Genomic DNA, 26,797 nt, shown 5'->3' with positions numbered 1-26,797 from the left:
GTCCAGTCTGCAGGTGTGGATCTAATTAAATTTTTTTTAAAACCTCGCTGGGTAATGCATCGATTTTCTTTTACTGCTTAAAGGTAAAGGTATCCCCTGTGCAAGCACCGGGTCATGTCTGACCCTTGGGGTGACGCCCTCCAGCGTTTCATGGCAGACTCAATACGGGGTGGTTTGCCAGTGCCTTCCCCAGTCATTACCGTTTACCCCCCAGTAAGCTGGGTACTCATTTTACCGACCTCGGAAGGGTGGAAGGCTGAGTCAAACTTGAGCCGGCTGCTGGGATTGAACTCCCAGCTTCATGGGCAGAGCTTCAGACTGTATGTCTGCTGCATTACCACTCTGCGCCACAAGAGGCTCTTTTTTACTGCATAGATATCCTTATTCTTCCCACAGCTCGTGCTTTCCTGAGAGTTCATGTGGAACGTAGTAGTGTGACTGAGATGGGTGTGGTTCGATCTCATATAAACGGTCAGCTTTAGCCAACTGCTTGTAAAATAGTTTGTGAACTGTTGATTTCATTCTCAGCAGGGTTGGTGGTAGCGTGGTCAAACTGGGAAATTTCTGGAGGATGAAGTTCAAGGAGAGGAAGGAGCTTAGCGGGGATGTGAAGACATAGATACCACACTCCAAAAGTGCTGTTTTTCTCCAAGGAAACAGAGATCTCTGCAGCCTGGAGATCAGTCATAATTGGGGGAGGTCTCCAGGCTCCACCTGGAGGCTGGCAACCCTAGTTAATAGGGGGCCATAGAAGAGCATCTGCTTGGTGTCAAGACAATCCTCCAGTTAAAAGGATCAGGGCAGGTGCTATTGAAGGATTACTGCCTGAAACCCTGGAGAGTTGCTGACAGTCTCAGTAGACGTTACTGACCCTTATGGACCAATGGTCTGATTAAATATAAGGCATTTTTTCCGACCCTTTTGGTGATGTTTTTTTTTTTTTACAAAAACATACCTTTTGTCAGTGAGGTACCCTAATTGATATATGGTCTGTAATGGGAAGCCAGTAGGAAAAGTATTAATCATGCTCACGGGGTCCCCTGAGTAAAGCTTTAAAATGCTAAACGCGGAAGCTAGTAAGACACCAGCTAATAAAACACCTCCATTTTCTATCTAAACTCCCTTTGAAATCTACAGTCAAGGGTGTGGATCCATCCAACCATGGATTTTGCCAAGTGGGACTTCTCCTACTGCAGGCTGCTGATGCCATCAAATTTGGGGGAGGGGTGTCTGCACAGAGGAGTGGTTTAGGATCTGGAAATCCCAGGTTCGAATTCTGGTTCTGCAAGAAAACCTTGCTGGGCAACCTTGGCCAATCACATGTGCTATCCTATCTGAAATGAGAAGATAACACATTTTGCTGCTTGGGGTCCCCCATGGGGAGAAAGGTGGGGTATCAATGAAGTCGTGTCCACAGTGGGAGGGAGAACTGGTGCAAATCATTACCCGTCTTCTGAAGACCGAAATGCCGTTCTGTCGGAAGAACTGCATGGCTGGACACCTGCAAGGGGTTACATCACCACATCAGGCTTGATTCTAAACTGCTTGCATACAGGCACATTGCTGGAAGAGTAAAGATTAAACAAAGTCCGTGCTAAATTAAAATCTCATGTTTTAATTGTTGTTGGGCAAGCTTCTGTTATTACCTTTAAGCTGTAATTGTAAATTGATTTATAAATGGAAACAAAGATACAGATATTAAAAATTAAGTACCCAGGAGAATAAAAAGGGTTCTCCCCCCCCCCCCCCCCATTCTGTGTTCAAAAGCCATTACCGGAGTAGTTTGCCTGGGTAACTGATGTTGAAGGTACAACAATGCCTCTGGAAATGCTTTCTTCGAAGCTTCGCAAGATCATGAGACTATCATAGCCCTGCAGGACCAGCCCATCTTATCCAGCATCCTGTTTCTTACAGTGGCCAAACAGATGCAGCCAGAAGGTCAACAAGGAAAGCAAAAAATCCAACATGTCCTCCTGTTGTTGTCCCTAGCAACTGCTATTCAGAAGCAGAGTGTGCCTCTGAACATGGACTCTTGGAAGCTCATGCTCTGAACATTTTGTTGGTCTTCAAGCTGCTACTCAAGTCTAGCTCTTCTACTGCGGACCAACACTGCTAGCTTCTGAAACCATGTAAGCACGAAGGGTTCCATTTAGCCGTCAATGGCTAATAGCTATCACGGGACCTGTCCTCCATGAATTGGTCTTTCCAAAAGGGAGACCCTGAACAAGGCGTCTTTGGGTGGTTAATAGGAGAGGAAACCTTCCTGCCTTGTATGTCCTCATTACAAAGGCAGTATATTTGATAGAAAAATTACTTTCCCATTTCCCAGGGTGTGTGCTCTAGTTTAGTTATCTGTCGAGCCAAAGATAGCTCCCCGCCCTGTACATCAATGTGGAAGCCATTGAGAAATAGAATGTGCATAATGATCAGCAGCTTCTTATGAGTGAATTTAGTGGCTGACCTCACTATTGTCATGGTTAGTTAGTCCCATAAACGGAAATGATTCTGGAGCACTTTCTGCTCAGCAGAAGTTTGGATTGAGTGTTGTGCTATTGGGACCAAATGAACTCCTTCCAGGCAAGTCTTTGTGTAAATCATGCCTTGAATTATTCATGGTTGCAGAGGACATGACTCAGAGTTTTGTTAATACAAGAAGAAGTGTCATAGAGTTCTTTGGTGATGCCTAGAGCAACATGTGATGGGACGTCGCTTCCGGTTGTGCAAGAAGTCACGTTGCAGTGTGACTGTGATGTCACCTTTCCGCCCAAATTTCTCCCTCTGCTACATCAAACATCTGCAGAGGACCAGGGGCAAGGGGGAGGTCATAGGAGGACCTGGTTTCCCTAGTATAGCTCTTGTTACTGTGTGAAAGTGGAGACATTTGCAGTGCCAACTGAATCATTGTGGCAGTTTTCCTACACTTTTTTTTGCCTCAGTCCTTCCTGAACCCATTGCTGTTTCTCACCGTGCCATTGGAGAGCTATATAAATTAGCAATTGCTAGATAGCTATACTACAATAACATTTTAACAATCTATTGTTATGATACAGTAGTTTCTCTGAATTCACAGCTTTTATGTTTTATGTTGCACTTAATATCTTTGTAGTGCAAAGGGTCTATTTTTTTTTAATGAAAGGTTGGAATTCATACAGTGTATAGGGCTTTTTAAGGAGTATGTGTGCTACTGTACTAAAGATGAATTTCGCCAATAAGTAGTAAAAAAAGAAGTCTGGCTACAGGTAAATCATTTTCTTAGGAAACTGGTAATACTCACCAGACTTTTCCGGCTACCCATACGACAGTCTACAGAACTGATGTCTAAGGTTACACTCCTTATGGTGCTTTGAAAACACGGGATTTAGTGTATCTTACGTTTCTTATGTGTATCTGCATGCCTGAATCCCTTCTGACTTTTCCGCCTTACTCTGTTTTATAACCTTGAGCCTTGTTACAATTCATGTCCAAGAACAATACGCATGGACCAAACTGAACTGGTTGCAGAGGAAAGCAGGACTGAAAGAAAGAAAACTGGAAGCACCCAGGTGATTTGTCTACGCGAATGTGTTTTTATAGCACAACTTTAAAGCACACTTCCGTTTATGTGGGATTCTGGCCCGTTCTTTTGTGTATGCTTGCCAGCTGTACTGCAATCCACTAGCCAAAGGCAGCAGATCAGGATGGCAGCTGAGTTCATCTGTCCATAGCAGCCGAAAAAAGCAAGAATCCTGTAGCACCTTAAAGACTAGCAAAATTTGATGCAGGTTATGAGCATTTATGAGTCACTGCCCACTTTTTCAGCAACAGTGGAAGTAGCAAAATAGACGTTTATTTTATTTGCTTTGAAAAGAGTCTAGACCAGAGGTGCTGAACTCATTTGTTATGAGGGACAGATCTGACACAAATGTCACTTTGTCAAGCAGGGCCGTGTGTGCCATTAAAATGTAAAGTCAGGTACCAGAGATACAAACTTTATAAAGCAGGGGTAGTCAACCTGTGGTCCTCCAGAAGTCCATGGACTACAATTCCAATGAGCCCCTGCCAGCATCTGCTGGCATGGGCTCATGGGAATTGTAGTCCATGGACATCTGGAGGACCCCAGGTTGACTACCCCTGTTATAAAGGACATGGGCAAAGCCAATTGACAATATTTTTAAAGTCAAAATACAAACAAAAGCCATTGATTCCAAGTAATGGAAGTAATTGATTTACTGGGGAATCCACAAAAGGCCCAATATATATGTATTTAAGCATCCGCAAGATTAGGTCCCCCCCCCCAAGGGATACCATAATAGGTGGTGTGTGTCTTACATTTCCATACAAATTAATTAAATTTTGTGTAAATAGCACCTTTAGGAGGCGAGTCATCATCCTTGCAAGTAAATAATGTAGTTTTTTTGGCACTCCCTCCTCTCACGCTTAGCCTCAGCAGCAAAGAAGGACCATTATCCATCTCTCGCACTTTGGTTCTTTTCTTCCCCCATCCTACCGCTGAAGATCTTGAGAAGGCACACTGGATAACCCCCTCCACTGCCCTCTCTCCACCCGTGACAACAACCCTGTGAGGCGAGCCATGCTCAGCAAGCAGCCCCAGATGACAGGGTCCTGACTCAAGAGGGAGGGGTCTGAACCTGGTTCTCCCTCCCCATTTCTCATCCCTCCTGCATTTCCCACAGAAGCAGTGGGGCTGAGGTGGAGGCTTAACAGGGAGGCTGTTTCCAAAACTTCCAGGGGGTAGATTTTGTCCTTCCACAATACTTTCCCCCCATGGGCTGAGAAGGAGGGGGGTGAGGATGCTGTCCCCACCCCATTCTTCCTTCTGCCTCCCAGCTCTGCAGCTGTTCAGTCATGTGGCAGCAACACAGACACCCCTGTTCCCTGTTGCTCTTCCCCTCACTTCTGAGGTCAGGAGGTCTTCCCCCTCAAAGTGGCAGGCACAAAAAAGCCCAGTTGACTCCCAGCCACTGTGCTAACCCTCCTCTCTTCCTAGCTGTTCCTGTCCCTTTGAGGGGAAACTGCCAACCCCCTTCCTGGCCTCTGTCTTTAAAAATGTGAGGCCGATTGGAGTGGCAGTGGCAGTGGTGTTGCCAGCCACTTGGCTTCACCAATCCTCACTGAGCTGTGGTAAGAGGAGGCAGGAGGGGGGAAAAAACCCACCACAGTCCCTTTTTCTCTCCCTTTGCTGCCATTCCCTCTGCCTTTGCTGCCATTCCCTCAGTCTCTTAGCCCCGCCCCTAGCCACTCCCTCTGTATTTCTTGGCAGCATTGGCCACTCACACCTCACTCCATGCACCTGGTTGCCTGCTTGTGCCCCTGAGCAGCCTTCTGCCCTCCTTCTCTCACACCAGTTCTTTGCGGGCCAGGTAAGAGCCCAGGATGGGCCGATTCCGGCCCTGGGCCATATGTTTGACACTCCAGGTCTAGACCATCATGTTAGCAGAGATGCTCAAAGAGGATTACAGCAAAAATTAAAACGTAACATGAACCATGGCTGACAAATTCAAAACACTACTATCCAACAGCAATACCTATGAGAATGAAGGAATTTGTGTGGAATTAGCCAGAACAAACGTAGCAGATTCAGCCAGTCATCTACAGAAGATTGTGCTCTGGACATGTAGTCACACATGGGGAGCTGATTATGATTGCCCTCATTTGCTTGGGTCATCAGTTTCCTGTCTTCTTTCCATCACTGATCTGCTGTATTTGTGAAGAGGGAGCCCATGCACATAAGCGCCAGAAATAGGATTCTCTCACTGTAGTTTGTTCATTCATTCATTCATTCATTCATTCATTCATTCATTCATTCATTCATTCATTCATTCATTCATTCATTCATTCATTCATCTATCTACCAAGCTCTGACTGTGTGGCTCTTTTCCAGATACGATGGCCCAATGTGGGAGGAGGGGGGGAGCACCATGCACAACCCTGAACATCTGTCTAAGAATACTTTTGCCCTTGCCAAAAATTACGACAACAAAAATATTCATCCAGATGTATAGGGAACTCAAAGCTTGATCTGGAAGACTTTTTACAACTAAAGTCAGCTTTGTGGTAAATGTTGTGGTTTGATGCCACAAAAACTTAAACAGGAAATCACCCTCAGTGCCTTTGTCAGTGCCAGCAGTGGATACTCTCTGCATCACTCCTAAACTTTAAAACTCCAAATAGATAAAATTAGATAACTCCACAAACTCTGGAACCCTCCACCCTCGTCTGCTGTGTAGTTAAGTTGGGGGAAATTGGACAGTGTTCATGGTTTTACCTAATGTATTGTTTGTAATGTATTGTTTATAATGATATCATGATGATATTGTCACCCACCCTGAGCTGTATTAGAAGGTATTCTAATAGGGCAATATAATACCTTTGAATCTATGCAGTTCGAGTCACATCTAAGCAGATCCTTATTTCATAGAATAGAGTTGGAATAATAGAGTTGGAAGGGACCTCCTGGGCCATCTAGTCTAGTAAGATCTTTTAGAATGTGTAGTGGTTACAGTGTCAAACCAGGACTGGTTCAGATCCCTCTGCAGCCATGCAGCTTGCAGGGTGGCCTTGGGCCAGTCACCCTTTCTTGGCTTAATCTATCTCATAAGGTTGTGGTGAGGTTAAGATGGGAGAATTGTGAATATCACCCTGAGAGCCTGGAAGGAAGGGCAATAGGCCAGGGGAAAAAAAAGGCATAGCTCATGTGTGCCCGTGTCCTTATTGCCTGGAAGTGATCCTTCCTAACAAAGAAAAACAGGTGTACCAATCAGGCCGGTAGCCAGACATTTTTTTCTTGGGTGTTTGTGTGCAAATGAATACAGTGGTGTTGAGTGCATCATTATTTATTTACTTTGTTATGAATGAGCTATGGTGTTGTAGAAATTCTCTACAAGGGATCACTCCACAGAGGAGGTTAAACAATAATCCATTTTGCTTGAAACCAAATATCCCGTCCCTTTATTTACACATGATGAACAGACTATTGTAATGGCATGGAGGTGCCCATCCCCATATTATCTCACTTCCACTTTCCTGGGTTGCCGTGTGTCAAATGGGAATCCCCCAACCAAAGTATCACCATAAAAGTGTCTGTATCTTCCTCCGAGCATGAAATGAAGCTTTGGGAACAGAGATCACAGAAGAAGGTGTGTTTTCTTGAATGGATGGCCCCTTTGATGCACAACTCCATTTTCCATTGAATTCCCCCTTCCCAAATCTCTTCCTTAATGGCCAAGCCTGGGAGGATCCCAGCATCCTCTAGTGCCGATTGGTGGAGCATGAGAAATTGTTGCCCCCCCCCCCCACACCTTGGTGCACTACTGTGGCCATAGGCCTAGCACCAGTCTTATTTTAATTTAGAAAGATGCAGGTGGTGACTCCTCTTTGACCTCACACTGGGCTTTGGAAGCACTTAAAAAACATCACTGCTTCAGTATCTGTACAAGATAAGGCAACTATACCACAAGATAAGGCAAAATCTCCACATTTCTCTGGACACTCCCTGGCAAGGGGCTCTCCCTGGCCTCAAGCTAAGCTCCAGAGACATGTGGAAGTGGTGAGCTTTCTGATTTCTTCCAAGTGAAGCCCAGCTTGATACGAGATCCAACCCCTCTCTTTGTTGTGGTCTGTTGTAATCCCAACCTGTGCCTACATACCAAGGGCAGGCCAAATGTGCCAACTCCTGAAAATATGTGAGGACTTATTAATGGTAACTGAGGAATGAGGAAAAGACTTTCTGTGTGCAAAGGTTGGATATAGGGCACTTGTATGTTTTATAGGACCCATGCATAACAACACCATAGCATCTTACTCCTTAGTCAGGTCCTTGCTGTTAGAACAGGTGTCTCCAACCTTTTTGAGCCCATGGGCACATTTGGACTTCTGACACAAAATGGCCACCATGAGAGGTGAAGCAACACACAAAGGAAGCCCAAGCCCAGGGGAGCAATTTTAGGAAACATACTGGTGAAGACCAATGAGCAAAAGAATAGAAGCACTGTTTCCGTAATTGCCACTGAAACAATATTATATTTATTTGCATAGCTTATCAGTTCTCTCCTGGCAGGACAATCAGAAGTCCTGCCAGGTAGGAGACCCACCTAGTCCAACCCACTTTCTCAAAACACTTGCTGGGCACCACATTAGGGACCCATAAAATTTTGTTCCTGAGAGTCAGCAGACCCTCAAAGACAGCATGGGGAGGATCTACAAGGGGAGGAGGGAACTGGTAGAAGAAATTGCTGCCCCATCTCAAGAAAACTTAAATGCCCTTAAGTCTCCAAAATGTGGTTGGATACAGGCCAGGAACAATTAACTTGCTATTTACAGGTCACGAGAGCAGAAAATGAGCCCCAGTGGATCCGACCAAATGTCTATTTAATCCAACTTCCTATTTCCATTAGAGACCTGTCACTTACAGGAAGTTTTCAATCAGGGCCTTCCCACTATAATTATCTCAGTATCTGATGTCCAGAGTGGTACTGCCTTCCGCCAAATGCAGAGGTTCCATTTAGATGTCATAGCTAATAGATGAACGGATGTAGCTACCTTATATGGATTCAGACCACTGGCCGATAAAGTCAATATTGCCTACTGGCAGTCTTCAAGCAAAGGTTGGATACACACTTTTCTTGGATGCTTTAGGATGCTTAGGGCTGACCCTGCGTTGAGCAGGGGGTTGGGCTAGATGGCCTGTATGGCCCCTTCCAACTCTATGATTCTATGATTCTACTGCGACCGGCTGTGGCTCTCCAGGATCTCAGGCAAAGATCTTAGTATCATCTATGACTTCCACACGTAAAGCAAGGTCAACATTGTCTACTTTGACTGACAGCGGCTCTCCATGGTCTCAGAGTGTGATCTTTCATAATACTTGCAACCTGATTCTTTTAACTGCAGGTGGTAGGGATTGAACTGGAGACTCTACATGCAGAGTGGATACACAGAGCCCCTCCCTTTGGCTAAGAGCTGTTCATATCAATTTTAAAAAATGCCTTTGAGCTAGTGGCTGTCATCTTACTTCATGGCAGTGAATGTCATAAGTTAATGGTGCGTTTTCCTTTGTCCTGCACTTTCTGCCAATGCAGTGGCAAGGTGCAGATAATCACCTGCAAGAGCCAAAGAGATCAACCAAGTGGAGTGTCAAAAACAAAAGGACGTTTACTGCAAAAGCCAGTGGCTTCACTGTACCTGATGATGGGGGTGAGGCGAGTGCAGGAAAGGAACAATTAGTTGCGTTAAGGAGAGATCAGAATGGAGAAATCTAGGTCACAGAATGTCTCGTCATATGAATGAGCAGCCGGAGGGCTCAGTGTAATGTTTCATCGAAGAGGTGGGGTGTTTAAGGTTTTTTATAGCTCTGAATTAAGGTGGATCCTGGTGTTTGTTCAGCAAAGAGTCATCCCAAGGCAGTGTGGAAGAAGGCTGAATAAAGGCAGTAGAGTTTGGCCAATAATGGGAGGAGAGAAATTCAAAGCTGGGAAAAAAGCAAAAGGTGGAGTAGGACGGATTTTTGTCGTGTTTTGACTCACTGCCGAAGCAACTTGAATGTGGCTGGCGGTTCTTTAACAGACATTTCATCTTCTGCCTGCCAAGTATTATGGTCCTTTCAGATGCTTAATAATTTCTCATGGTTTTGCCGTTCCAGGCAGCAGTGTCATGGATCACATTGTGCAAACCTGCAGGGTAATTGGGCCATTCTCAAAGGTTCCATGTGGAACTTCCTTACACTGAGTAAGACTGTCTGGAGATCCAGGTTCAAATTCCCATTCTGCCATATAAGTTCACTAGGTCATGTGCCAGTAACTCTCAGCCTAACCTACCTCACAGAGCTTTTGTTTTGGGGGCCAAATGGAGAACTATATTAGAAGCCATTTGAAATCTATGATGGGAGGAAAAGAGGGCTATGAATAAGTACTTTGATTAGCATGGATTCCCAACCAGGGGCCTGTAAATTTCTGGGGGCCCCTGGGAGATCAGAAAGGGGTCCATGGCCTTTCTCCTCCTACCTTAATGGACTTAGCCATGAGCTAGGGAACTGGCTGCCTTTATCCAGAGGTCTTGGTGGTTAGCCCATAAGAGATTTAAAAAATCAAAGTGGGGAGAGATAGATTCTTTCAAGCCCATTTGAGGTGTAGCCACCATAGCAGTAGTATGTTCCCACCTGTAATTCTTTATTTTGAGTCAGGACATATTCAATCCCAGGATTTGTTTTTAACCCACTCTCCTGTTAACCTAGCCCTTTTCCAGACTCTCCCACCCCTCTCATAACTTCCAGACCCCTGTCAGATCTTGACCCTTTTGCCCAGTAAGCAGCTCCTCTTGACTGCTTCAGAATGCTACTTTCATTGGCTCCTCTGTTGCTGGGGTGATTTTCAGTGTCCCACCTGTCATAGCCACGCACCCTTTTAATAGTGTAAATGTACTTGTCTGTTTTTATCTTGAATCAGGATCGTTCATGGCAGGATACCTTGTATCTGAGTTTACCTGGGAATTATATAACTGCCACACTTCCCCTACCTGTTACTTTGCCTTGGACATCTACTGAACCTGAACTATACCTTGATGAGAGCTCCAGGTAAACTCCTCTACAGCTTTGGAGTTTTATAAAGCAAAGAAGACTAGTATAAATAAATCAAATAGAATGCATCCATTGTTGTTTTTAGACCAAACAATCCAGAGTCTGCAGTCTAAATGGAGTAAATGTGCTTACTATATAGCTATTAATCTGGTCGCTGCCTATGTAGAAGCAGATCCAGTTTGCACAGGTTAAAGTTCCCAGTTCAAGATTCATCTGTCAAGTCAGAGTACTTTATTAAGAGGGACTTAGAGAGGATGAGGAAACAATGATACACCTCTATTTCTGGTTCTCTATGAACAAGAGTGGTTAGGCTAGGATAACCTACCCAGAAGTTTTGGGTACCATGAATAGGTAAAATGCTGCCTCTAAGTGAGGTCAGTCTCACTGAACAGACTTTTGGGCTATCACAATTAATCTGCGCAAGGAAAGGGCTGAGCTGTATGCTCTTTCCCTTACCTTGGCATAACGGAGACAAAGGGACAGAGAGAAGTAATCTCTGTTTTCATGTTTGGGCTTCCTTGCACAAAACCCAGTTTGCAGGACAGACTGCTGCTCTTCTTCACATCAGTCAATAACTATAACTTTCTTTGACTCAAACTTAATGCCCTTTCAAATCCAATCACCTCTTTTGCTCTCCCTGTATGATTGTGTTTACTTTAAATTGTTGGGGACATTTATTTTGTTTTAATAAAAACGCTTTTCATTAATGTTTAAGACTGCCTCTGCCTGAGATTTTTGGCTAGATACCTTTTCTGTATCCTTCGGTGGAGTTTCTTGCTTGTTGCCCCTCCTACATAATTTCTTGTCACCTAGAATACCTAATTCCTCCATCATAAATTCAGGAGACAGATCTATTTCAGGTAACAGTGAAGTTAGGCAAAGATAAGCTTCACTGAAAGGCTGCAGTACTTCTAATGCTGTCAGGAGTCTCCATCCTTGACCAGCACTCATCGTAACTGGTGAGGAGGACAGTTTCAAGAATTTCCAGATGTGTTCAGTGTGTGGACACGTTTAGAATTTTGAGATCAAGAAGAGGATACTGCACAAAAATGGCTTCCATAAGAACTCAGTTCAATCACAATAAGTTAGAAGGTCCCAAATCAAGGATTCTTCTGTGATGGAGGCTATTTTCTCATTGTGTGCTCCTTGCAAACTCATCGATAGTGTCTGCTGCTGTTCCTACTCCAGTGAAACTGAGAAAATCCAGCTTTGGCTTGTTGCTTTCAGAGAGAAGCAAACAGGCATACCCCCCCACCCCAATCACTGCATAAGATTGGTAGCCTGTCATGTGATGATGTGACACTGACCTTCATTACAGTAGATCAACTTTCATTGTTACTGGCTGAGCCACTAAGGAGGAGAACATATGGCTATTAATAAAATGGAAGGGTTAATTTCCCCTGCTTCTGAGAACTGACCTTCTAGGAAGCAGTTTTCTCTTCTCTCTGATTCTACAATATTGCTTTGGTGTGAACACAGAAACATTTCCATGGGAGTAAAGGAAATCTAATTCTGGGCAGATTCTTCAAAATGCTATAGTGGTGTCAGCTCCTTTCTTTCAGCATGGAGTTCATTCTGTTTGGCACTTGAAAGGGGATCAGGCAGTTTGTCTGTCTTGGAGTTTCCACTTTTTTTCGATTCCCTGACAAACTCTTATGAATATTACTAATATCATCAGGAGGAAATGAAAATCTCTTATCTTTTCTCTCTAACCGTACCGTGCTGTCCTTATGAATAATACAGTACCTTTTAAGTCAAGCATTTACATTATGAAATTCCTTGTCTGCATGAATTAGAAGAATGGCCTACATGGGCTGTGTATAAAAATACCCGCCTTTTAGGAATTACCGGCCTACTTCAATCGCCTGTCAGAAGTCATTGGAGAAAATGTTTCTCTTTCTTTTATGTTCGCTGGCCCTGCACAGTCACATGACAGAAGATAATCTTAGAGAGGAACACGACACGGCTCCGGTGTGGCACTGAAACAGTTAGGAATGCAAACACTTCCTTCACCCTTTCCGTCAGTGACTCCCAGACAGTCCAAGTGTGCAGTGTTCTTTTAAATCTCTGGAACGTGCGCTCAGAATCTGATGAATCATGTCATGACACATTCTCCGAGGTTCGGCCTTTGAGGGCCCTAGCGATAATACGAAAGCACTCCTGGCCTGCAGTCCTGCCCTCATTCCACACCTTCTAGGGCCAGTTTTCTACCCCACCCCTGCCATAACTCTTTTGCACTGCCGTGTGTGGCTAGCCCTTGTTGCACTGCGGGCAGCTACACCCACCAACAGCTGCTGGTGCCAAACTCAGCATCTTGAAGGAAGGGTGGGATGGAGTGGTACTGGCCATGATTCAGCGATTCACTGCTGGATTATCTATACAGCAGGAGCTTTTAAATGAAATGGAATGAGAGGTGTAAAATTCGTCAAGCTGTAAGGGGATGCTGTTTAGTGACGACCATTGGTGAGCAAAACATATATGGCATTTTACAGCTGCCAGCTTCATATTGGGGAATACCTGAAGATTTTTTTTTTTTGGGGGGGTAGAGTCTGGGGAGGGGAAAAACTTCAAAAGGGTATAATGCTGTTGAGTCCACCATTTTCTCTTGGGGAACTGATCTTTGTGGCCTGGAGATCATCTGTAATCCCAGGTGCTCTCTAGCTCCCACCTGGAGGTTTGAAACACTAAGCTTAAAGCCAACGAGAATAGGCATTAGAATCTCATTTCTTCTAGAGTGCACTGTTTGACCTGCACATGAGGGAATTACACGATTCCATATTTTTAAGATCCTTTTGCGTAGAAAATTAGGGCATTAGCCGAGAACAGTTCTAAATTAGCAATGGAATTGGGCACACGGAGATTTCCTGCCACCAGATGACTGCACAGCTTACTACCTGAACACTCTCATTAGAACTGTGAACACATCAGTCTGGTGTTTGGGATGTCCAAATAATGAGTACTACAATCAGTAGTAATAATGAGAAACCAACTACCTTGTTATCTGCTGGGAAACAAATTCTGATATGCATGGAACACTGAAGAAATTCCTAACATACCTTGCTGCTAACTTCCTCTTTCAGAAAGCAGGGGAATGAGAAGCAAATTAATTTGAAGACTGGTGAAATGAAAATCAAGGGAACTTTAGGGAAATGACCACATAATACTGGAATGCTTGATATTGTGGAAAGCTGAAGATTACAGCAATCAAATGAGTTTTTTTAACACATGGAAAGCTGATTTAGCAAACTTAGAGAAACATTCAGTAGGATTTTATGGCTAGACAAAAGATTGGTGCGAAATCCGAACGCCTGGCTTGTTAAATGCACAATCATGAGCAATGCCAATGAAAAATCAGAGCTGTCTGAAGAAGCAAGCGAGGCTGCATAAACAGCTATGTGAGAAACAGAAATTCAAAAATGGACATGTGAAGGAGAGTCGGGTCATTGGGGATCTCTGCCAACAAGCACCTTGGTTGCATAGGGAGTACCATGAAAGCTAAAGCTTAAAATTGCCTCAGGCTTAAAATTGCCTCAGTGAGGAATCTTTTTCCAAGGGTCTTAATTGGGGGCCATTTCGCACAGAGCTCAAAGTTGCTATTTGGTTGCCGTTTGTGAAAGCGCTACTTCAAGTAGCGAAATGTAACTAGCCGTGCCCGTAACGCACAGCTGCGGTTTTTGCGGAATTTGGCACTTTCACTTCTCGCCACTTTCGTAACCCACAGGCTTCCGGTTCTCCGTCTTATCGCTACAAAGGAGGTCCCTTTTTAGCGCTTCTGGCCTCCCGTGCCCGTCAATCAAACTGCAGGCACACCTTTGACCTCGACCCTAAAGCCGAACTTGTCGGGGTTCCCTTTTTTTTTAAAAAACCCAGGAAACCCCGTAGCAACGCGTTATCGTCCAATCATTGGCGCCCTTGGAACGTGTTTTCTATTGTTTTCTAGGAACCAGATGCATTGACATGTTTGATTGGTTAATCCCCGCCCACAGTACACGCCCACAGGTTACCTGCTTATATGCACCTGGGCAGACACGCGGTCGGCCTCACTCTTTTGTTTGCGTAGCCTACTGCCCGCAGCACAGGTCAACGTTGCAATGGAGAGGCTTATTTTTCAATTGCTGGCTTACATGCTCGCGGTGGTCCAGCGCATGAATACCGCCTTGTCGCGTCGGACGTATGCTATCGCGGAGTACCGAGAACGGGTGGCCGGAACGCTGACCAGCAGCAGAAGACGTTCTGTAAGGGTAACCATGGCGGCCAAGAAACGCTGGCAAGCTCTGGCAGAGGTCCGGTTCCCCCCCCGGTTCTGGGTGGACGAACGATCCTCTGACTGGTGGGAGAATTTTGTGTGGACTCGCTGGGATGATGACCACTGGATTGCCAACTTCAGGATGTCGAGGGGGACATTTTTTGAACTCGTGGAGGCTCTACGTGGACGCATGGAGAGGCAAGTCACTGGCATGCGGCGCCCCGTTCCAGTTGAAAAAAGGGTGGCTGCCGCATTGTGGTACTTGGCCACCCCTCAGTACTTCCGGACAGTAGCCCAGCAATTCGGACTCGGAGTCACTACGGTTGGCGATATCCTTAAGGAGTTCTGCCTCGCCATGGAGGCGGAATTGTTCAGCAAAGTCGTGTGCCTCGGAGACCGGCTTGGAGCGGTGAGTGTCATTCTATTCCCTTTTGCCCTTTAAATTTTTTTTCTTGTTTGACAGGTCAGCAACGAAGACGCGATACACCCCACGCTGACATGCAATGGCTTATATTCTTTTCTTTCCCTTATTCCAGAGTATGGACGGGTTTGCCAGGCTTGGATTCCCGCATTGTTTTGCGGCCGTCGATGGAAGCCACATCCCTATCCGTGCCCCCGGGGGAAGCATAAAAGAGTACGGGAACAGGAAGGACTTTTGCTCTGTTCTCCTGCAAGGAACAGTGGACTTCTCCGGCCGGTTTATCGATGCCGAGGTGGGGTGGAGTGGCAGGAGGCATGATGCCCTTGTTTTCAGGGAATCCAACCTCAGGAAAGCCATGGACGAAGGGGTCTTTGTTCCAGGAAACCCCACCGCCACCATTGAGGGCGTGCGTGTGCCGGCGTTGGTCCTCGGGGACGGAGCCTACCCATTACGACGCTGGCTCATGACTCCCTACAAGCGGCCAAGGACGGACGTGCAGAGCCACTACAACCTCAGTCACTCCCGGGCAAGGAATGTAGTGGAGCGTGCCTTTGGACGTTTGAAGTCACGGTTCCGTTGTTTAATGTCACGACTCCATGTACATATTGACAATGTGACTCCGCTGATAATCGCATGTGTGATTTTGCACAACATATGCGAGGACAAGGGACATAACATCCCCTTCCCTGAGGACGAACCTGAACCTGTAGTCCTTCAGGATACACAGGACATCCCTGAAGCAAGGAGAAAAAGGATATATGCTGAGGGGTGCAAGGTTCGGGACGCCATAGCCACCCACATCTACAGAAACAGGAGGCGTGTTTAATTGTTTTTCCTACTCTGTTGTTGAATAAAGTTTTGTGTTCTTTGTTTAACCTTGTCTTGTGCGGTTTGTGTACTTTGCCAGCAAAAAAACGGGGATTCTCTGGTCCAAAAGCACTTTGACAGCCCTAAATGCTAACTCCCCACTGAAATTGACAAACACAATACGGAAGCGCTGAATGGGGAAAGTTCGGGGAGGCGGGTAGCCAGGAAGTATTGGCGACCCCTGTCAAACCGGAGGATCAATCCACTTATGTTCCAAGGAATAATTTTATTGGTGGGCAGCTTTGATACATTTAAAAAACGGGGTGGTCGATCGGAGCAACGCACGTTCGTTCCCTAACCGTCATTCCGAAGATGCCGAAGCCACGGAAGGGCTCCTTCTGGCAGCGCGCCGAGGCTGAGGCACTTCTGGAGCTGGTGCTACAATCAAAAAGTGTTGGCCGCCTAATGGCCAGCACCCACTGCCACACCAAGGGTGCCTACCTGGTGTTGGCTTCAAAGCTGAGGGAGAGGGGCTATGTCCGGACCTGGGAGCAGGTCCGGACAAAATTCAAGCGCCTTAAGCTGGACTTCCTAAACAGTCTGGAACAGTGGGGGGGGATCCCGCAGCCAAGTGGGAGGACGGTCTTCCACGACCAGATGGTGAAAATATGGGAGAAGGCTGGGAAGCCCCCCCTGGACATGAGGAGGCATATGGGTGAGTGCTGCCCTCGTTGTGTTTTGCCCTTAAACATGCATGGAATGACTAGCTGCCTCTTTCCCCTACTGTCCCCAATGAAATTCGAGAAAGTATTTAGATGCTGTCAACCCCCTCAGACTTAGCCAGCCAGTACTGTAGAACCACTTTGGTTATGCGCTTAGACTCTAACTGTGGTGTGTCCACCAGCTGTGTTTCATCTCTGTTTTGTGTGCTTTTAATTATGATTTGTCTTTTTCTTTGCCCAGCCACACAATCACCATCCAAGCTGGCAACAGCACCTGAGCGTGAGGAGGGGGAGGAAGAGGGACCTTCCACCTCGGGACAGGCTGCAGGTGAGAGTTTTATGTCTGTGAGGGAGACCCATGTGTGTGTACCCACACGGAGCCATATGGGAGCCTGATGTGATGCTTCCTTTTGGAGTGTGATCAAATTCTTTGTTTGATTTCTATAGCTGAAACTGTGGAGGCAAGGCTGCGTGCCATGGAGGCCAGAGTTACTTCCCTGGAGGCTCAAGTGGCGGAGCTGAAAGGGGAGATTGAGCAGCACAGGCAACAGAGGGAGGCGGAAGAGCGTAGGTTATGTTCCCCACTGCCCAACTCTTCTCACACTGTGGCTAAGGCCACTTAAAAGTGTATGCATGTAAACTAAAGAAATTTGAAAATATGTGTGGTACTAATGTGTACTTTTTCTCCCTCCCCACAGTTAAGAAGAAGGAGGACGAAGAGCTCTTCCGGCGCAAAGTTAGGGGGACCGTGGGACGGCTGTGCAGGAGAGTTAGGGCGATGGAAGGGGCTGGGGAGGGGAGCGGTGGGACCTGAGTTTTGTTTCCTGTTTGTGTTTTGGGGTAGGGGTTGGGGGGGGGGGCTCCAAGTTTCATTCCCCAATGTTTTTCCCCTGTTAAATGTACACTTTTGTTAAAAAAAATTGGTTTTCCAGGGGGGTGGGGGGTGGTGGTGCTGGTGGGGCTCCAAGTTTCATTCCCTAATGTTTTTCCCCTGTTAAAATGTTTTTTAAAATAAAATGTTATTGCAAATTGTATAACAAGACTCCAGTGTGACTTCTTAAACTCGCACATATTTAACCCCACACCACACTCCTAAAACTCCTTGAACTAACACCCCTCCAACCTCCAACCCACACAGCAGTACCACAATATACACAATCACTAGAGAGGCCGCTTTCAGCCTTGCAGATTCTACAGTAGGGTACACAGAGACAGAGTCAAAAATATAAACTTTATTCAACAAACAACAAAACACAGATAACATGAAATAGAAAAAGTGGGCAAAACTAGGAGGGGGAGTACTTGTCTGCTGGTTTTATTTTTCTCTTTCCGAGAATAGTCCTCCTTCTTGTTTGGGTGGAGGCATTCTGAGAGGGAGTCGGTGGGGTGGGTGCTGGAAGTGGTGGTGTTGGTGTGGGTGGTGGTGGGGGGGCGATTTGTGGAGGGTAGGCCCTTTCCATGACCGCTACAGCCCTCTCCATGAGTCTCCTTATCAGACGCACCTCCTCCACGCCTTCGCGTAGGATTTGGTTTGTCTCTCTAAGGACTGCCCTCAATTTTCTCCCCTCCTGGCCAATGAGTGTGAGCATGGCTTGGTCAGCGGCCGCGGCACGCCGTGACTCCTCATAGCAGTGCTCAAGGAGCCTCTCTCCCACGCTTGTCAAGACGGAGACGCGCCTCAGCCTGCCGCGTTCCCTCGTAAGCCTCTCCTCTGCTGGGAGCGCACCTCTAGGTGGTGGGCTGCCTGGAGCCAGGGGTGGTTCCTCCTCCTCATCTGAAAGAACCTCTGTTGGCAAAAAATGAGAAACAAAACTGTTAGTAACATCCAAAAAGTCAAAACACACCATGGTGGACATGGTGTTCTTTTTTGTCCCCGTGTTTTCCTGCCAAGAATTTAAACAATCCCCGGCGAGCACATGGCTATTGTTTGTTTGCCCATGGTGTGCTTTTACTTTTGCCTACTTTCACAGCAGGACTCTCAACAATTAAAAGGGAGCACATGGTTAGTGCCTAGCGACATTGTCCTGCAGCTATGGCTCGAAAGGAACAGGTCATGCACGCTCACCATCTTGAATCTGTATCCGCCTGCGCCGGGCAGGAGGTCCAAGCACCCTAGGCTGTTCCTCCTCCTGTGTTCCGGGTATGAAATCTGCAAAAAAAGGAAAAAAAACAGATCTAGGACCAAAGGGTGGCAAAGCCAGCTTCAAAGCCTACACCAGCAACGCAGAGGGACTCTCTTCTTTCTCTTAGCAGTGCTGCTGCCCTGCACAAACAGAAAAGCACAAAGCAGTTAAAACAGCCCCCCCCCCTATTTTTACTAATACCTACCAATGTTAGTTGATGCCCCCGAATCACTATCCACGTCAGGTGCTGCTGGAGACTCTAGGGGCCCCGTCCCTGGCAACTGTGTCTCTGTGGACAAGAGCAGAAAATAGTGAAAAACGAGCAAGCATACACCATGAACCACAAAGCAAGCTCCCAAAGTTGTGAGCCAAAGTACTGCAGAAGGCCTATGGGCGAGGCATGCTGCAAATATTTTGGGGCTGTTGGTTAAACATGACCGTTTCAAATACTAACCACATCAAGCACTCCACAGCCAACCATCTTAATAAATCTTTTAAAAATTAAAATTAAATTATAAAATTAAAACCGTTTCAAATAGTAACCACAGCAAGCACTCCACAGCCTACCTTCTTTTAAAATCTTTTAAAAATTAAATTATAAAATTATAAAATTAAAACCGTTTCAAATAGTAACCACAGCAAGCACTCCACAGCCTACCTTCTTTTAAAATCTTTTAAAAATTAAATTATAAAATTATAAAATTAAAACCGTTTCAAATAGTAACCACAGCAAGCTCTCCACAGCCTACCGTATTATGCGTTGCAACGAACACACGAGAAAACGATGCCCAAACGTCAGAACACACATTTGCTTAAAAGGAAATATAAAATAAAAAGAAAATCACTTACCGGAGGCAAGGGGCGTTTGCTCAGGAGCCTCCTCTGGCTCCCCAGGAACGATGGCGATCAGGTCCAGCGTTACCGATTCCGCGGCTCGTTGCTGGACGGGGGGTGGAGGGCGAAAGCTGGAGGAGGTTCCCTCGCCGGGATCCTCCTCAGCGGGTGGTTCCTCGACCGGGGCAGCCGGCTTCCGAACCACCTTAAGGCTCCGGCCGACGCGCTTCGGCCTGCCGGATCCTTCCCCGTCCCCGTACAGCTGGCGCTGCTCCTCGAAGTAGGGGCAGGTCACCTTTTCGTTGCCGGAACCCTTGTTATGGTTCACGGCTCTCATGTACTCTGCCCTCATTGTCTTGGTCTTCGACCGGCATTCAAGGCCGGTCCTGTTGTGGCCCAGGGCGCGCATCTTAATAGCCACTTGTTCAAAAACCTCCCTATTCCTGTGGGAGGACTGGAACGCGTCCTGGATTTTCTCCTCCGAGAAAATCCCGATCAGGTCCCTGATCTCCGCGTCCCTCCAAGTTGGGCCACGGCCGGTTGCAGGGACGGACGAGGCTTGAGAAGACGATTCCATGTTGCTTTTGCTAGTAGCTGAGCAAAATGGTGGTGGGAGGTGCAGGGTGCAACGGATCATATACCTTCCCGCACACAAAGACAAAGGGACTAGCCGGCTCCTGATTGGTGGAGGGCAGCAGGGGACACGCACATTGGCCACATCAGGTCACATGTCACGTTCAAAACTCCTCGCGCGGGAACAGGATCTGCTCCTAATGGCCAGATTGGCGCCCTTGTTGTTTGACTTAACGCATGCGCGTATTCGTTTACACGCGAGAAGAGCAGTTTGAACATGCAGCGGGAGCCATTTTAGGAAAATGTCCGCCATTACACAAACGCATGCCGGTGTTCAACCGAGAGCAAGTGCGGCAGTACTCGGCAGTTCCCCAATAATATTCACCAGCCACAGCATAAATCAACCAAACATGACATGTAACTGGCGTACGTTCGTTGGCACGCTCAGAGGAATGTTTTTTAAAATGAACGGGGGACGGCGACTCCGCTTGCCGGAGGTCTAGCCGCCAATGGAAGGGGTTGTCCGCACCCAAGCACAAGCACGCACCGGGAACCACACAAAGACCCACTACACATAAGCCGCCCCTCATGATATCACCTCGAATCATGTCTATTGAACCCCTGTAAGCTAAGCAGGAGACTGCGAGCGGCGACCGTTCGTTGGCACGCTCAGAGGAAAATTTTTTAAAATGAACGGGGGACGGCAACTCCGCTTGCCGGAGGTCTAGCCGCCAATGGAAGGGGTTGTCCGCACCCAAGCACAAGCACGCACTGGGAACCACACAAAGACCCACTACACATAAGCCGCCCCTCATGAAATCACCACGAATCACGTCTATTGAACCCCTCTAAGCTAAGCAGGAGACTGCGAGCGGCGAATGTTCGTTGGCACGCTCAGAGGAAAATTTTTTAAAATGCTCCCTGTACGTTGACTCCGCTAGGACTGGCCGATGGTAGACGGGGTTTTAAGCTTTGGGCAAATTTTGGGAACGTGACGGTGTGTGCCACTGTGCTTGTGAAAAACTCTTGTGGTGTCCGGGCAGAATTTCCGAAAGTGATCGTGCTTGAAAGCCAGTCGCTGTCCCGTTGCCTCGTAGATCCCCGCTCGCTCGGAGAAAAAAAAAATGGCGAACAGTTCGCCGGAAGTTTGGAGGACAGGCTCGGGAGGAGGGACTTTGAAGAACCCGCAACAATGGTAACGCACAGGTCTTTAGCGCTACTGTTGCAGATTGGTTGCAGGAGTGTATCGCTATCCGGAGGGTGAATCCAGTTTTCTGGATTCCCCTAGAAGCGCTACAACGAAGCGCTTTTTGCGGGTCGGTTTCAGGATTGTTGCAGATTGTTTACGACGTCGTGCGTTATGGCAAATTAGTAGCGTTTTCAATCAGCAACCATTGTGCTATTTTTAAGCCGTGGGAAATGCCCCTAGGTGTTTTTGAAAGGAGGAGATGCTTAGTGAGGTTGGAGAAATATTAATGGATGACAAAGGGAAGGCAGGATTGTTCCACTCTTATTTTGCTTCAGTCACCAAAGGGAAACTGTGTTCAACTTAGGAAAGGTAGTATTGAGGGATGGGATTGTAGCTCAGGAATAAGGAGCTACTTAGCTATCTGAAATGAGTACAGGTCTTCTAGGTTGGATGAATTGCATCCTAAGGTACAGAAAGAACTTGCTGGTGGGTCAGAACCAATCACATTGGCGACATGCTATTGTCTCTGTTTTCAGAAATGGAGACTGGGAAGGGGGGGAGGGAGGAAAATCTGAGAAACTACAGGCCAGTCAGTAGGACTTTGATGCCAGGAAAGATACTGATATACATGATAAAGCAGTTAGTGTATAAGCATCTTGAGAGAAAAACATATTGTAAAATTGTTTATCATGACTTGTGCTACCAAGATCAGGAAGGAAAAACAAGAGCCAAAAAAAAGATTCTTCCTCATGACCTGAGAATTTACAATCAACTCCTGGTAGTCTGTCCCACCTTGGGTGTATGGGCATCAACTGGGTCTTCCTGCTCCAAAAAAATCAGAGTCCAGTAGCACCTTTAAGAACAACAAAGATTTATTCAAGGCGGGAGCTTTTGAGTGCAAGCACCCTTCGTTAGACTGTATAGAATCATAGAATCATAGAGTTGGAAGGGGCCATACAGGCCATCTAGTCCAACCCCCTGCTCAACGCAGGATCAGCCCACAGCATCCTAAAGCATCCAAGAGATGCTGTGATCTTCTTACATGACAGGGAATATATAGCAAAAATCAATTCTGTCACATCAGTAGACTGTGTCACAACCAAATACAGCCAATGATAATTCTTTGTCAAAACAAGTGCTCCAAAAAGTTAGAGTTCACATTCAGCCATTTGGCTGTTGGCAGTCTTTATCCCTTTTAGGTGTGACTGCACAGTAGGCTGTGAGGCAGTAAACTATTGCCCTACTCTGGCCAGACTCATTAGCATAACAAAGAGCATGACTGGTCTGACCTAGGAGCTTGATGGGTCCTTTCTCCAGCACCCTCCAGCCAGCTAGTACTCTGCAGTTTGGCTCCTGTACATGGACAGAAAGCAGTCACAATGACTGAAATATTGGGTTGAATTCTTAGGTGGATGGATTTTTTCCACATAGACGAATCTGAACAAGTTCAGATGAGGGCAACAAAGATGGTTGGAAGCCTGAAAAATAAGTCTTATGAGGAAAGGTTGGAGGAACATGGTGTGTTTAGCCTGGAAAAGAAAAGAACGCGGGGCTGTCGCATGCAAGAGGACAACCATTTGTTCTCTGCTGCTCCAGAAGCCAGGACTACATCCAGTAGGCATACCTTACAGGAGTTTATTTTGGTTGAACATCAGAGGAAACTTCCCAATGTAACAGCAGTCTAACACTGGAATCAAGAATTTCCCTCAGTGGAGGTTTTGAGCCTATATCTGCCAAGAATGCTCTAGCTTTGGATATCCTGCACTGAGTGGCAAGTTGGCTTAAAAGATGCATTTCAGCTCTATGACTCAATGGCTTGGATCCGCCAGAGCATTTCCACCCACTGAGCATTACTTTCTTGTAGCAAAACAAAGGGCCTACGTTCAAAACTGAGATTCAACCTGCCAAAGAAAGCTTCAGAGTCTTGCTACCATTCTTCTAACAACTCAATCATGATATCGCTATATAAAGTAATTTTATTTACTAAAACTGGTTGACAAAGAGAGAACACTCTAATGAAAGGGCTAAGTGTATGTAATAGTATACGAAGTAAGTTTTAAATTATTCAATTCCCAAGATAGTTCAAGGTATACAACGCTTCCTAATGTAGAGAGTGTTTTGCGACCTTAATACTTTAGGAGAGCTAGTTTTCATTTTTCCTCAGGTGATGGGGTTTCCATCTCAGAAAGTCCTATCAGAACACAGAGGCTGGGCCTTAGATTGGGCCTTAGAGTATCCTTGGAGCCTCTATATCAGAGCCTAGTCTTCTCCTGGCATCTGTTTTCATTTTTTGCACATGCAGAAAAAGTGCTCTGTATGTATCTTTGTTTTGTATGAGGGAGCATTGCATCATATCATTTCTCACCTGTCATCTGAAGTGACCAAATAAGTTTCCCACTTCAGTGACAGCTAGGCCTCTCCTGAAGAGACCCACAGGACAAAATATAAAACCCAAGAGTAAGGTGACCAGATTTTAACATTGGTAAAGTGGGACACCATTGACCGGGGGTGGGGGGGGGGTGGTTCTTGATTTTAAAATTGGTCTATATGGAGCAACAAAAAGTTTCATAGAATGCATAGAACGCAAAAGTAGTATTGTAATATATATATATTTTTAATTTCAATATAAGTACAATTTGCCAGGTACCCCCAGATGTCCCTCCAAAAGTTGGACAATCTGGTCATCTTACCCAAGAGCTTCTCCCAGTCCCTGCTCAGGTAGAACTTATCATGAAAGGTAATCAGGTCAGCTTTACCAAATATATAGAAGGTGGTAGTAGAAGGTGAGGTTCTGAGGCTACAATTGATTTCCAGGAGACAAAGAGAAAATGGAGAAAATGGCTGCTTTGGAAGATGAACTTTATGGCATTATAACCTACTGAGATCTCTCACCAAATTCCTCTGTCCTCAGGCTCTACCCTCCAGATCTGTTTCCCAACCCAGACCTGGCACCTCTAGGTAAGGTTTATTGTTTTCTTGTCTTGCTTCTAAGTTTTCCAGGGAGATTTGGTTGACCACTCTGGAAAGTGAGAAAGTTGCTAGAAGGCCTTCTTACAGTCTTAGAAATTCTTCCATCATAATTTAATATAGAATCGGGGGAGTCGACTGAAGATGGCGCCATAAAAAGCTGGACTTCTGTTCAGCTCTTCAGCCATGCCGAGGGTCAGGGGCTTCTGCACCTGGCTGACCTGAGCAGATACGCAAATCTGCTCGCCGGTCGCCCCAGGAACCGGGAACGGCATCCTGAGGGTCCTACAGATCCGTGGGGGAGGTAGGAGGACCGAATTCCCCGGATTAATAGCGGCCTGTGCTCAAGGTCACGATGGCGTCCTTGTCGCAAACAACTTTACAAGCTTGAAACGACCAGCTGACCCTACATTCTTCCCAGACCATCTTTTATCAGTGCTGACAGAAGCTGAAGTCTGCAACAGTAAGAATTGAAAGCTTTCTGGCTCTTCCCTTTCTTTTTCCACAAGCTCTTCTCCCCCCCCCCTTCCTCAACCGATTTACAAGTGAATTCCTTCTTTCGCTGAGTGAGAGACTCCCAGCTAATTATACCCACTAACCAAACAAAGAAAGTGCTTTGAAGTTTTGTTGAAAAAAGTTCAGTGGGGGTAACTGACTTGATATGGAGATCGACAAACAGATAATTTGGGATCGCCCGTGCTCCCGCGAGACTGTACGAGACTTTCTGTTTCTAATTTGTGACTGCCTGGAACTATGGAGAAATTAACTAAGGCACAGCTTTTCCATTTGTTATGCGAAGGGAACTCAAAGATACTGAAAGCAGTCAATAAACTGGAAAAGGAAATCCGTGGGATTAAGGGGGAGCTTTTGGACGGAGAGAGAACAGCTGATACAGCTTTGCCAATAATAAATCAAACGAAAACTCAATGTTTGGAAGTTAATCAACAGGAGAGAGAGAGAGCCAGAGATGTAAAAACCCAAAGTACCTTTGAAGAACCTGGGAAAACAGATTCAAGGAAGGAAAGCACCGAAAACCTGGAAGTCTATTCAGAGCAGAAAATGACTTGGATCAGCAAAATAAAAAGAGTCTATTCAAAAGCGACAGCAACCAGGAAGCTATCAGGAGATATTCCTGTGCGACCAGAGGAAGAGATCCAGATTGATAAAGTCAGAGCCAACTCAAAGGCGACTGGCAGCAAGAATCAAGTAAGAGATTTCTCTGGCCCTGACAGAAGGACAATCAGAAACACAATTTCATTTTCTGCGACCACCTGAAGGATGAGTTGAACAATGGAGTATTCTCCTGACTTCCTGGGGGAAAGACAGCAGAACTTTTAGGACAGGACCAATATATGAAGGGAACTGACTTTATATCATCTAAGACAATAATAGAATATATCCTTATAATAGATTATACTCTCATATGTATCAACAACTACTTTGCTAAGAAAGATGGTAATAACTCCTAGATCAGGATTAATATGCGATGGGAATTGAATATGTATGTCAATATGTATGCTAAAAGTGGATGACAAACCATACTTCATAGGCATTAATATCATTTAGGATAATAACAGAATGTATTCTTATAACAGATCATACTCTCATATGTATTAACAATCACTTGGCTAAGCAAAATGGTAAAAACTTCTAGATTAGGAATAATATGTGATGGGAACTGAATATGTATGTTAAAAGAGATGGCAAACCATATCAGCTGGTTGCTTCTTCTTCTCAATTTTTCTGTAAATGCTTTATATAATAATAAACAAAATTATAAAAAAATAATAATAATTTAATATAGAATCCAAGGGTCCCTCCACAGCTATCAATCTGTACATCACACCAGTTTAGCAAGTGCACATATATTCACATTAAATATTGCTGTGAAACTGCTGGGATCTTGACAATGGTGGGAGTGATGGCCTGTGACGTATTTCTTCACGATCTTTAGTGTTCCTTAGTGGGTGCTAATTGCTAGAAGATTGTCCACTGACAGCTCTGTTCAAGCACCCCTAAAACCTTGAAAGAGGGAGATCTTCCCAGCTGAGCGGAAGGGACAGGTGTGTGTCTATGAAAAAGAGACTGAAGCAGACAGACAGCTGTGAATTAGCTGAGGCACTTTGGAGTATAGCTAGTAGTGTTAATATTATAGTTATTTATATGTATGTATAATTTCTTGTATTGTTCTCTGTTCTATGTAAACCACCCTGAGCCTTTTGGGAGGGCAGTATATAAATGTGAAAAATAAACAAATAAATAAATATGTAAATAAGAATCATCATTTTTTTGGATCTGAAGTGAGAAACAGCATATCTGATATCTTATAGGACAGGGGGAGTCAA

At 45.7% G+C, this 26,797-nt stretch overlaps 1 protein-coding gene and 1 long non-coding RNA gene across 2 annotated transcripts; one reads left to right on the top strand and one right to left on the bottom strand.

Moving 5' to 3' along the window:
• The first annotated feature begins 14,614 nt into the window (after nt 1–14,614).
• On the top strand, nt 14,615–17,623 carry LOC143844199 (uncharacterized). The gene is made up of 3 exons (XR_013233853.1): nt 14,615–17,094; nt 17,214–17,333; nt 17,465–17,623. It is a non-coding gene; the product is annotated as an uncharacterized LOC143844199 (long non-coding RNA).
• Nucleotides 17,624–17,975: 352 nt separating this feature from the next.
• On the bottom strand, nt 17,976–26,797 carry LOC143844522 (uncharacterized). Its single transcript, XM_077351770.1, has 4 exons — nt 19,739–26,797; nt 19,095–19,178; nt 18,832–18,915; nt 17,976–18,552 (listed from the first exon to the last, which is right to left on the bottom strand). The coding sequence occupies exons 1-4, from the start codon at nt 20,358–20,360 to the stop codon at nt 18,053–18,055; spliced, it is 1,290 nt and encodes a 429-aa protein (XP_077207885.1). The 5' UTR covers nt 20,361–26,797; the 3' UTR covers nt 17,976–18,052.

The sequence above is a fragment of the Paroedura picta genome, chromosome 9 (genome assembly GCF_049243985.1).
Source record: "Paroedura picta isolate Pp20150507F chromosome 9, Ppicta_v3.0, whole genome shotgun sequence".
NCBI lineage: Eukaryota > Metazoa > Chordata > Lepidosauria > Squamata > Gekkonidae > Paroedura > Paroedura picta.
Note: the sequence above shows the minus strand (reverse complement) of the source record. Positions and strands in the feature narration are given on the sequence as shown.

Bases quoted from the DNA above. Each gene is read 5' to 3' on its own strand.
- LOC143844522 (XM_077351770.1), bottom strand. From the start codon at position 20,360: ATGATCCGTTGCACCCTGCACCTCCCACCACCATTTTGCTCAGCTACT. The intron at 19,179-19,738 runs GTAAGTGATTTT...TCTTGTCCACAG, and splicing joins GCAAACGCCCCTTGCCTCCG to AGACACAGTTGCCAGGGACG. The intron at 18,553-18,831 runs GTGAGCGTGCAT...TTTTGCCAACAG, and splicing joins GCGGATACAGATTCAAGATG to AGGTTCTTTCAGATGAGGAG.